This window comes from Cydia strobilella, chromosome 25 (assembly GCF_947568885.1).
Source record: "Cydia strobilella chromosome 25, ilCydStro3.1, whole genome shotgun sequence".
In the NCBI taxonomy this organism is placed as follows: Eukaryota; Metazoa; Arthropoda; class Insecta; order Lepidoptera; family Tortricidae; genus Cydia; species Cydia strobilella.
In genome coordinates, this window is record NC_086065.1 from 9,007,049 (window position 1) to 9,019,682 (window position 12,634).

At 53.7% G+C, this 12,634-nt stretch overlaps 1 protein-coding gene across 1 annotated transcript in view; it reads right to left on the bottom strand.

The window, feature by feature from the left end:
• Window positions 1-12,634, bottom strand: part of LOC134752770 (talin-1) — a 168,635-nt gene that overhangs the window by 52,501 nt on the left and 103,500 nt on the right. Inside the window, exons 31-39 of the mRNA XM_063688465.1 lie at window positions 6,414-6,543; window positions 5,277-5,401; window positions 4,780-4,948; window positions 4,013-4,180; window positions 3,637-3,799; window positions 3,391-3,518; window positions 2,902-3,033; window positions 1,003-1,188; window positions 485-639 (exon numbers count right to left, since the gene is read on the bottom strand). Coding sequence (XP_063544535.1) covers window positions 485-639; window positions 1,003-1,188; window positions 2,902-3,033; window positions 3,391-3,518; window positions 3,637-3,799; window positions 4,013-4,180; window positions 4,780-4,948; window positions 5,277-5,401; window positions 6,414-6,543 — 1,356 coding nt within the window. The remainder of the gene's footprint in view (window positions 1-484; window positions 640-1,002; window positions 1,189-2,901; window positions 3,034-3,390; window positions 3,519-3,636; window positions 3,800-4,012; window positions 4,181-4,779; window positions 4,949-5,276; window positions 5,402-6,413; window positions 6,544-12,634) is intronic.

Consider the following 12,634-nt stretch of genomic DNA (forward strand, 5'->3'; position numbering starts at 1 on the left):
TGCGGACTGCTTCCTGCAGCGGGCCGGTAGTGATGTAGTGCCATACCTGCCGCTTGCGAGGATGGAGTGCTGGCTCTGCCTGGCTTGCGGCGAGATGCGCGCCGGCACGGAGCTGAACTGCGGGCTGTCCGCGAACTGGCATAAACTGCGGACTGCTTCCTGCAGCGGGCCGGTAGTGATGTAGTGCCATACCTGCCGCTTGCGAGGATGGAGTGCTGGCTCTGCCTGGCTTGCGGCGAGATGCGCGCCGGCACGGAGCTGAACTGCGGGCTGTCCGCGAACTGGCATAAACTGCGGACTGCTTCCTGCAGCGGGCCGGTAGTGATGTAGTGCCATACCTGCCGCTTGCGAGGATGGAGTGCTGGCTCTGCCTGGCTTGCGGCGAGATGCGCGCCGGCACGGAGCTGAACTGCGGGCTGTCCGCGAACTGGCATAAACTGCGGACTGCTTCCTGCAGCGGGCCGGTAGTGATGTAGTGCCATACCTGCCGCTTGCGAGGATGGAGTGCTGGCTCTGCCTGGCTTGCGGCGAGATGCGCGCCGGCACGGAGCTGAACTGCGGGCTGTCCGCGAACTGGCATAAACTGCGGACTGCTTCCTGCAGCGGGCCGGTTGCAGCGGCGCAGCGGGCACGGTTAGACTGTACAAACAATTCATTCACACTGACACAGTTTAGTTTTACGTTCCTACTAACCTAATCATGACCGTGTGACTAAATTCCCTATAATGTCGTTGAACTTATCATGCATATGTTGCATCCATTTTGAGATATGACACTAGTGTTGGATATTTTCGTAAATAAACTTTTCAGGCTATAAAAAAATGCAATGAAAACCGAACTCGTACCGAACCGACTTCGTATCATGGTTATGTCTAATTCCTATTAAGATACGGCATACTTGTGTGGGGAAATTCAGTAGATGTAAAATAACATTCCGGGCCCTTAAAAGTAACAACTAGCCCCTATTTCAGTGATCCGGCGTATGTTATTTAACGAACTAACCTCGCTATAGTCGCTGTCCAACGCCTTGATCTCTTTTACCAACGCCGCTGTAGAGTTGGCCACATCCTTAGCGGCCTGAACGAAGTGTCGTTTAGCTTGCGGTTCGGTGGTCTTTCCGGAGGCGACGCGGCACGCGTTGCAGAGGGCGCTGGTGTGCTTGGCGATCACTGTGGCGGCGGATAACACCTGGAGGACAAAGAAATTATGTCACAAAAATTAATACGGATCAAAGCTACCGGATATAAAGCATTATTTGAATGTTGACCCTTAACTCCACACAGTTCAAAATACTGGACAAAATCTGCCCCACATTTTGTACTTTTTTCCAATCAGAATAATTAGAACTATTGACCGCCGAGGTTTGAACTCACGACGTTTCGTGTTATGTATCGAATTTAGAAAAGAGAAGACTATATTAAAATTCAAATTTTTAAATTATGAACTAATTCTGGAAGTGATGAGAATTGATTACCATGATAATTATTATTATTATTATTTATTCTATATTAAAATCTTACATTACATCAGACAGAAAAGTGCCGTGAAACCCTATCGGGTTTGTATCGACACTGCATTCGTGGATACATTTTACATTGAAACATTGTTGTGGTACATAGGAAAAATAAAAATTAAAAATTATATAAAGTTAAAAGTGAGATTACCTAATTACAATAAGAGTTATCGGCGGGTAAAACAAAATATCTCCCACTCAAGTACACAACCGGCCGTGCCGTGAATTCCTTATCGCTGGGCGATTTACGTGTCCAGAAAGTCGTAAGCGGCTCAGGTTTTCCTAAGCGTATGACATTAGTTTAGTGAGGCATTAATTACAATAGATTGAACGAGTTTGAGTATGCACCGAGTGGGGCGTGTAGCGGATACAGGATGATTTATTACGTTAAGAATATTTAATTCATTGATAATTATATTAATTAGTTAGTTACTTACTGTTAGGGTTATTTATTATGTTTTAACATTATTTATTTAATATTAATATGGCCAGCAGATTATATAATATGTAATTATACACATATATATTGGATGCTTTATGTAGGTAAAGTTATGTTGAGACGCCGTCAAGATAGTATTTTTTTAGTAAATTCTTTTTATTTTTCTCGTTTATAGTAATTTTTAAATTTATGGGTAGTTCGTTATATAACCTAGGTGCTATATACGATGTTTTTCTTTCTCCGTATTTGTTGTTACTGTTGATAGTTGTAACTTTCATTTGAGAAATCTTTCTTATATGTATTTTTGATTGAATAGGTTTCATTATTTGTTCGTTATGAATGTTTTCCATTAAAATTAAGTATTTTATTTTACATTGAATAGGCATAACTTTACAAAATTTGAACAGTTTGCTATAGTCGTCTCTAAATTGATCTTTTATTTTTCTGGGAACTATTAGTTTTAGTAATCTGAGTTGAAGATTGTATATTTTGTCTAAGTAGCTTTTGAACGTTCTGCCATAGCTTGTAAGCCCATACGCTATGATTGATTCAGCTAGTGCATTGTACATGTTAATTAGTATTTTGTATGGTACTTTATATCTAATGACTGAGAACTTAGAAAGGATTGCTCGCAATTTATCGCACAAGGCATCAATGTGAGGACCCCAATTAAAGCGTTCATCTATAATAACCCCAAGGTATGAGGCTTGATTAGTCTGCTGTATTTTTGGACACAAGCATCTAGGACAGTTGTCGTTCAGTGTATGTAGACAATTGTGGTTGTGAGCTATCAGATTAATATTGTTCGGTGCTACTCTACGACCTGAACAGATATGTATCAGCTGGGTTTTCTGGGCGTTCTGGGCGCCAATTGTCATGAGAATTCGGAGTTCGTCGAAACCATAAACCTTCGACAAAAAGGCACAACATTAACTGAAAGAATACTGACCTGTTGTTGATCGCTAGTTGGATCAGCGAGAGCTTGACAGGCCTGCTCGATGGCTACCGCTGCGCGCGCAAACTGAGCCTGATCTACCAATCCTGGTCGGCCGGCGACTGATGTTGAATCCGATACAGCCACCTGAGAAACAATACACTTATTAAACTTATGTATCTACTATCCGGGCGGACAGTTCAAAAATAATTAAAAATTATCCTGGTCACGGCACCAAAATGTAACACTATGATATTTATCGTTTTTGCATGTTTTAGTTATATCATTGAAATCAGCAGAAATGTGTATCTGTGTCAAATGGACACACAAAAATAAAAGAGGTATTTTGTGTTCCCGAAAATTAAATTACTGAATTCTCGGGCTTAATTTAGTTTTGGGGTGTGCCAAAACTGTAAGTATTAGTTTTAAATTCAAATATGATCATAATCTTTAGAACAGAATATATCAATAAGAACATGCAATGATTTAAATACTATTACTTACCCAATAAGCAGCCTGAGCGGTGCAATCCACCAGTCCTAGGACCGCGTCGGCCACATTGCGAACAGCGCGACAGAACTGCGTGTGTTCCGACCGCTTCACCGATGTCGCCATGCTCGACATGCCTTCGCCTGTAACAAACGAAGGAATTCATGCTCGTCACATTACAGATAATTTTATAAGACATCAATCGATGAAGAACGAAAACAACCGCAATTTTTAAAAGGTTTTCAGATTTTTTTAACTTACTAAGAGCCTTGCTGTGTCCGACGCAGGCGTCGACGTTGGCGAAGTAGCTGAGCTCGCTGACGGGCTGGGCGGGCGCGTCGAGCAGCACGCGGGAGCCCTGGATGCTGCGGACGGCGGCCGCGCATTCCTTCTGGCCGGGCGCCGCTGAGGTGCACACGTCCACCTGTGGGATCATTTTTCTTTTGTAAGATGGATGAGGTCTTGGTGGCTTAATTGGCAGCGCGCTGGAGTATCGATCCAGACATCCAGAGGCCGAGAGTTCGTCTCATACGAGACAGTAATTTTCCCACTTTAAAATTTATTTTAAGCTTAATAGCGTCGATCGTAGACGTTTCTGCTTGTTAAAAAATAAATTAATAATTGCATAGAAACTTACCAGTCGATTGATGCTTTCCGTAACGGCCCTCGCGGCTGCGGCGAGTTGGTTTTTAGCGTTGGGACGAGTCAGATCCTGGCTGACAGACTTGGCGACCGTCAGCAGCTTCGAAGAGTTGATGGTCACGGATTTCATGGAGTTCACCATCAGGGTTTGGGTGTCGTGGTCCTGTGAACAGATTCCCACATGAATAGGCGTATGGCAAAAAGTGGGACAGACTATAAAAGTAGGTAAGTATAAAAATACATTACAATAATAACATTTTCCAAAAAAAATGCGCTTTTACGACAGATATGACCGCTAAGTGACGCAAGCGCGAGCAGTACGCGGCCACTACCATGGCTAGTCACCAAAATTAGTGTCGGCCGCATGTACTTGTAGCGACGCGACGAAATCGCGAAGTGAACCACGCCTGCTTCTGTCTGACTATAAGCCTTGTACAAACTGTAACGAGGCGACTTTTATCTTACCTCAGTCTGCCCAGACAGACGGTTGAAAGCGTCTCCGAAATGCCTCAAGTTATCAGCGAAGGCCGAGGGGGACTCGATGCCTTGTACGACTTCTGACGAGGCCGTGTTGTGGCCTATAACTTTTATACCCAAGTCCCAACAAATAAAATGAGGCCTAAAGAGGCCTACAAGTTACCTCTGTCTATCGTACATGGAATTCTAGTACGACTTCTAATGAGGCTGATTTGAGGCCTTTTTCATACCTCAGTGTTTATACCCTAGATTCAAAAGATGGTTAAAAGGAGGGTTAGATCTTACCTCAGTCTGCCCCGCCATCTCTATGCCAACTCCCAGTAAACGGTTGAAAGCGTCTCCGAAATGTCTCGAATTGTCCGCGAGGGCCGACGGGGACTCGATGCCTTGTACGACTTCTGACGAGGCCGTGTTGAGGCCTACGGCGGCTGCGTTCAGTTCGGACTGGAGTTCACTGTGAAAAAGTTCAATATTTAATACTCGTAACTTATAGGGATTTGTATTCAAATGTGGCTAGATACCAACGTATAGAACGGTGATATACAATACATTACAAATACTCTTTATTGCACACCTCATTACAGAAAACAATACAGAAAAAAAGAGGTTAAACAACAGGCGGTCTTATTGCTAAAAAGCGATCTCTTCCAGACAACCTTTAAGTAGCGGAAATTTATGTTATTTGTGTTTCAGCTGTAATTAAAGAAATAATAAGAATATATGTTAGCTCCAAGGTGTTATGTGTTGGTTTTCATTGTACAAAATAATCAATTTATTTTTACCCATAGCTCCGGTCACTCGGAGGGAATTCTCCCATGTTGAGAATATTGAGAGTTTCATTGATGTTCTCCATGGCGGCGTGTAGTTCCGAGTGAGAAGGTACCGCCTCTAAGCTCGTGTCCAGATTCTGTACAATAATAAATGTAGTCAAAAATATTTCACTACGTAACACAGATTCGTCAGACAATGAAAAGCGTAAAGCATTAAAAGTAGGACCCTGAAATTTGAAACACATGCATTAGGGGCGTTCAAATATTACGTAACACGCAATTTGGAGAGCGGGGGGGGGGGGGGGGGGGGTCTTCTAACACGTTACGGCGCGTTACACGGGGGAGGGGTCAAATCTTCGAAAATTGCGTTACGTAATATTTGAATGTCCCCTAAAAATCTTAAGTTTAAGTGTTTCTTGTTCAATTACAAATTCTCAAATACAGTTTTATTTGAACCAGGAAACAAAAACCCAGAATTGAACCCCATTACAGGGCAGAGTAAAGTTTGAAAGTTGTCGCTTCAACATAAAACTAAACTGCCAATGTTATCGGTATTGTACCCGAGAATTAAAATAAATAAGACACAAATTATAGTATACTAGCTTTTGCCCGTGACTTTGTCTGCGTGGACTTAGTAATAGCAGCTTAAGTAAATATATCGCCTGGATAAAGTCTCATGGCAATCATTCAAATTGAGCATATGCACACAAATTATCAGGCATTCATTAATTATCTCAATTCCATCCCGCTTTTCACCCTCTTAAGGGATGATTTTCGGGATAAAAACTATCCTATGTAAGAAGAAACAACAAAACATATTCTCCTAGACTGTAAACAGGTAGAAGTATATAGGAGCAAATACCTAGGGAATCCATGCACACTAAAGGAAGCAACTAGCAACCTGAAGACCTTGCTAGGCTTCGTGGAGGAGCTGGGGTGGTTAGAGTAGCGCTACCTCGTTTCACGCAAAATAGGCACATTGGATGTCGAGTTGCGGAAAATGCCCAGCAAAACTAACTAACTAACTAACTATCCTATGTCCTTCTCCGGGACCTAAACTATTTATATGCCAAATTTTAACTGAATCGGTTCAGCGGTTTAAGCGTGAAGAGGAACACACAGACAGACTTTTGCATTAATGGATTTTACCTGAGTAACATCTTTAGCCATGGAGACAATAGTAGCGATGTCGACACGTTCCGAGGTGGAAAGATACGTCTTCACAGTTTCCACCATAGTCAGGGAAGAATGGAGTACTTCACGTCCAGTGGATGTCAGTCTGAAAGAGGAATTTCAGTTTAAGAACAAGGAATAAAATAAAAAACCGAATAAGTGCGAGTCGGACTCGCCCACCGAGGGTTCCGTACAAATCGTCAGCATGCGCGGCTGCTCTGACACCGCCCGTCCACTGGCGTAAAGCAGCGGACAGACTGGCGGGTCTTGTCGGAGACTATCTGGTCGGTGGAGCCGGAGGTCACGGTATAGTTATCTAGGTTCACTGGGAGTCACCTGGGTGTGTGTTCAGCGTCAGCATGCGCGGCTGCTCTGACACCGCCCGTCCACTGCCGTAAAGCGGCGGACAGACTTGCAGCAGCTTCCCCGCAGCCCGGCGGGTCCTGCCGCCTCGCCGCGGAGACTAGCTGCGCGGTGGAGCCGGAGGTCACGGTATAGTTATCTAGGTTCACTGGGAGTCACCTGGGTGTGTGTTCAGCGTCAGCATGCGCGGCTGCTCTGACACCGCCCGTCCACTGCCGTAAAGCGGCGGACAGACTTGCAGCAGCTTCCCCGCAGCCCGGCGGGTCCTGCCGCCTCGCCGCGGAGACTAGCTGCGCGGTGGAGCCGGAGGTCACGGTATAGTTATCTAGGTTCACTGGGAGTCACCTGGGTGTGTGTTCAGCGTCAGCATGCGCGGCTGCTCTGACACCGCCCGTCCACTGCCGTAAAGCGGCGGACAGACTTGCAGCAGCTTCCCCGCAGCCCGGCGGGTCCTGCCGCCTCGCCGCGGAGACTAGCTGCGCGGTGGAGCCGGAGGTCACGGTATAGTTATCTAGGTTCACTGGGAGTCACCTGGGTGTGTGTTCAGCGTCAGCATGCGCGGCTGCTCTGACACCGCCCGTCCACTGCCGTAAAGCGGCGGACAGACTTGCAGCAGCTTCCCCGCAGCCCGGCGGGTCCTGCCGCCTCGCCGCGGAGACTAGCTGCGCGGTGGAGCCGGAGGTCACGGTATAGTTATCTAGGTTCACTGGGAGTCACCTGGGTGTGTGTTCAGCGTCAGCATGCGCGGCTGCTCTGACACCGCCCGTCCACTGCCGTAAAGCGGCGGACAGACTTGCAGCAGCTTCCCCGCAGCCCGGCGGGTCCTGCCGCCTCGCCGCGGAGACTAGCTGCGCGGTGGAGCCGGAGGTCACGGTATAGTTATCTAGGTTCACTGGGAGTCACCTGGGTGTGTGTTCAGCGTCAGCATGCGCGGCTGCTCTGACACCGCCCGTCCACTGCCGTAAAGCGGCGGACAGACTTGCAGCAGCTTCCCCGCAGCCCGGCGGGTCCTGCCGCCTCGCCGCGGAGACTAGCTGCGCGGTGGAGCCGGAGGTCACGGTATAGTTATCTAGGTTCACTGGGAGTCACCTGGGTGTGTGTTCAGCGTCAGCATGCGCGGCTGCTCTGACACCGCCCGTCCACTGCCGTAAAGCGGCGGACAGACTTGCAGCAGCTTCCCCGCAGCCCGGCGGGTCCTGCCGCCTCGCCGCGGAGACTAGCTGCGCGGTGGAGCCGGAGGTCACGGTATAGTTATCTAGGTTCACTGGGAGTCACCTGGGTGTGTGTTCAGCGTCAGCATGCGCGGCTGCTCTGACACCGCCCGTCCACTGCCGTAAAGCGGCGGACAGACTTGCAGCAGCTTCCCCGCAGCCCGGCGGGTCCTGCCGCCTCGCCGCGGAGACTAGCTGCGCGGTGGAGCCGGAGGTCACGGTATAGTTATCTAGGTTCACTGGGAGTCACCTGGGTGTGTGTTCAGCGTCAGCATGCGCGGCTGCTCTGACACCGCCCGTCCACTGCCGTAAAGCGGCGGACAGACTTGCAGCAGCTTCCCCGCAGCCCGGCGGGTCCTGCCGCCTCGCCGCGGAGACTAGCTGCGCGGTGGAGCCGGAGGTCACGGTATAGTTATCTAGGTTCACTGGGAGTCACCTGGGTGTGTGTTCAGCGTCAGCATGCGCGGCTGCTCTGACACCGCCCGTCCACTGCCGTAAAGCGGCGGACAGACTTGCAGCAGCTTCCCCGCAGCCCGGCGGGTCCTGCCGCCTCGCCGCGGAGACTAGCTGCGCGGTGGAGCCGGAGGTCACGGTATAGTTATCTAGGTTCACTGGGAGTCACCTGGGTGTGTGTTCAGCGTCAGCATGCGCGGCTGCTCTGACACCGCCCGTCCACTGCCGTAAAGCGGCGGACAGACTTGCAGCAGCTTCCCCGCAGCCCGGCGGGTCCTGCCGCCTCGCCGCGGAGACTAGCTGCGCGGTGGAGCCGGAGGTCACGGTATAGTTATCTAGGTTCACTGGGAGTCACCTGGGTGTGTGTTCAGCGTCAGCATGCGCGGCTGCTCTGACACCGCCCGTCCACTGCCGTAAAGCGGCGGACAGACTTGCAGCAGCTTCCCCGCAGCCCGGCGGGTCCTGCCGCCTCGCCGCGGAGACTAGCTGCGCGGTGGAGCCGGAGGTCACGGTATAGTTATCTAGGTTCACTGGGAGTCACCTGGGTGTGTGTTCAGCGTCAGCATGCGCGGCTGCTCTGACACCGCCCGTCCACTGCCGTAAAGCGGCGGACAGACTTGCAGCAGCTTCCCCGCAGCCCGGCGGGTCCTGCCGCCTCGCCGCGGAGACTAGCTGCGCGGTGGAGCCGGAGGTCACGGTATAGTTATCTAGGTTCACTGGGAGTCACCTGGGTGTGTGTTCAGCGTCAGCATGCGCGGCTGCTCTGACACCGCCCGTCCACTGCCGTAAAGCGGCGGACAGACTTGCAGCAGCTTCCCCGCAGCCCGGCGGGTCCTGCCGCCTCGCCGCGGAGACTAGCTGCGCGGTGGAGCCGGAGGTCACGGTATAGTTATCTAGGTTCACTGGGAGTCACCTGGGTGTGTGTTCAGCGTCAGCATGCGCGGCTGCTCTGACACCGCCCGTCCACTGCCGTAAAGCGGCGGACAGACTTGCAGCAGCTTCCCCGCAGCCCGGCGGGTCCTGCCGCCTCGCCGCGGAGACTAGCTGCGCGGTGGAGCCGGAGGTCACGGTATAGTTATCTAGGTTCACTGGGAGTCACCTGGGTGTGTGTTCAGCGTCAGCATGCGCGGCTGCTCTGACACCGCCCGTCCACTGCCGTAAAGCGGCGGACAGACTTGCAGCAGCTTCCCCGCAGCCCGGCGGGTCCTGCCGCCTCGCCGCGGAGACTAGCTGCGCGGTGGAGCCGGAGGTCACGGTATAGTTATCTAGGTTCACTGGGAGTCACCTGGGTGTGTGTTCAGCGTCAGCATGCGCGGCTGCTCTGACACCGCCCGTCCACTGCCGTAAAGCGGCGGACAGACTTGCAGCAGCTTCCCCGCAGCCCGGCGGGTCCTGCCGCCTCGCCGCGGAGACTAGCTGCGCGGTGGAGCCGGAGGTCACGGTATAGTTATCTAGGTTCACTGGGAGTCACCTGGGTGTGTGTTCAGCGTCAGCATGCGCGGCTGCTCTGACACCGCCCGTCCACTGCCGTAAAGCGGCGGACAGACTTGCAGCAGCTTCCCCGCAGCCCGGCGGGTCCTGCCGCCTCGCCGCGGAGACTAGCTGCGCGGTGGAGCCGGAGGTCACGGTATAGTTATCTAGGTTCACTGGGAGTCACCTGGGTGTGTGTTCAGCGTCAGCATGCGCGGCTGCTCTGACACCGCCCGTCCACTGCCGTAAAGCGGCGGACAGACTTGCAGCAGCTTCCCCGCAGCCCGGCGGGTCCTGCCGCCTCGCCGCGGAGACTAGCTGCGCGGTGGAGCCGGAGGTCACGGTATAGTTATCTAGGTTCACTGGGAGTCACCTGGGTGTGTGTTCAGCGTCAGCATGCGCGGCTGCTCTGACACCGCCCGTCCACTGCCGTAAAGCGGCGGACAGACTTGCAGCAGCTTCCCCGCAGCCCGGCGGGTCCTGCCGCCTCGCCGCGGAGACTAGCTGCGCGGTGGAGCCGGAGGTCACGGTATAGTTATCTAGGTTCACTGGGAGTCACCTGGGTGTGTGTTCAGCGTCAGCATGCGCGGCTGCTCTGACACCGCCCGTCCACTGCCGTAAAGCGGCGGACAGACTTGCAGCAGCTTCCCCGCAGCCCGGCGGGTCCTGCCGCCTCGCCGCGGAGACTAGCTGCGCGGTGGAGCCGGAGGTCACGGTATAGTTATCTAGGTTCACTGGGAGTCACCTGGGTGTGTGTTCAGCGTCAGCATGCGCGGCTGCTCTGACACCGCCCGTCCACTGCCGTAAAGCGGCGGACAGACTTGCAGCAGCTTCCCCGCAGCCCGGCGGGTCCTGCCGCCTCGCCGCGGAGACTAGCTGCGCGGTGGAGCCGGAGGTCACGGTATAGTTATCTAGGTTCACTGGGAGTCACCTGGGTGTGTGTTCAGCGTCAGCATGCGCGGCTGCTCTGACACCGCCCGTCCACTGCCGTAAAGCGGCGGACAGACTTGCAGCAGCTTCCCCGCAGCCCGGCGGGTCCTGCCGCCTCGCCGCGGAGACTAGCTGCGCGGTGGAGCCGGAGGTCACGGTATAGTTATCTAGGTTCACTGGGAGTCACCTGGGTGTGTGTTCAGCGTCAGCATGCGCGGCTGCTCTGACACCGCCCGTCCACTGCCGTAAAGCGGCGGACAGACTTGCAGCAGCTTCCCCGCAGCCCGGCGGGTCCTGCCGCCTCGCCGCGGAGACTAGCTGCGCGGTGGAGCCGGAGGTCACGGTATAGTTATCTAGGTTCACTGGGAGTCACCTGGGTGTGTGTTCAGCGTCAGCATGCGCGGCTGCTCTGACACCGCCCGTCCACTGCCGTAAAGCGGCGGACAGACTTGCAGCAGCTTCCCCGCAGCCCGGCGGGTCCTGCCGCCTCGCCGCGGAGACTAGCTGCGCGGTGGAGCCGGAGGTCACGGTATAGTTATCTAGGTTCACTGGGAGTCACCTGGGTGTGTGTTCAGCGTCAGCATGCGCGGCTGCTCTGACACCGCCCGTCCACTGCCGTAAAGCGGCGGACAGACTTGCAGCAGCTTCCCCGCAGCCCGGCGGGTCCTGCCGCCTCGCCGCGGAGACTAGCTGCGCGGTGGAGCCGGAGGTCACGGTATAGTTATCTAGGTTCACTGGGAGTCACCTGGGTGTGTGTTCAGCGTCAGCATGCGCGGCTGCTCTGACACCGCCCGTCCACTGCCGTAAAGCGGCGGACAGACTTGCAGCAGCTTCCCCGCAGCCCGGCGGGTCCTGCCGCCTCGCCGCGGAGACTAGCTGCGCGGTGGAGCCGGAGGTCACGGTATAGTTATCTAGGTTCACTGGGAGTCACCTGGGTGTGTGTTCAGCGTCAGCATGCGCGGCTGCTCTGACACCGCCCGTCCACTGCCGTAAAGCGGCGGACAGACTTGCAGCAGCTTCCCCGCAGCCCGGCGGGTCCTGCCGCCTCGCCGCGGAGACTAGCTGCGCGGTGGAGCCGGAGGTCACGGTATAGTTATCTAGGTTCACTGGGAGTCACCTGGGTGTGTGTTCAGCGTCAGCATGCGCGGCTGCTCTGACACCGCCCGTCCACTGCCGTAAAGCGGCGGACAGACTTGCAGCAGCTTCCCCGCAGCCCGGCGGGTCCTGCCGCCTCGCCGCGGAGACTAGCTGCGCGGTGGAGCCGGAGGTCACGGTATAGTTATCTAGGTTCACTGGGAGTCACCTGGGTGTGTGTTCAGCGTCAGCATGCGCGGCTGCTCTGACACCGCCCGTCCACTGCCGTAAAGCGGCGGACAGACTTGCAGCAGCTTCCCCGCAGCCCGGCGGGTCCTGCCGCCTCGCCGCGGAGACTAGCTGCGCGGTGGAGCCGGAGGTCACGGTATAGTTATCTAGGTTCACTGGGAGTCACCTGGGTGTGTGTTCAGCGTCAGCATGCGCGGCTGCTCTGACACCGCCCGTCCACTGCCGTAAAGCGGCGGACAGACTTGCAGCAGCTTCCCCGCAGCCCGGCGGGTCCTGCCGCCTCGCCGCGGAGACTAGCTGCGCGGTGGAGCCGGAGGTCACGGTATAGTTATCTAGGTTCACTGGGAGTCACCTGGGTGTGTGTTCAGCGTCAGCATGCGCGGCTGCTCTGACACCGCCCGTCCACTGCCGTAAAGCGGCGGACAGACTTGCAGCAGCTTCCCCGCA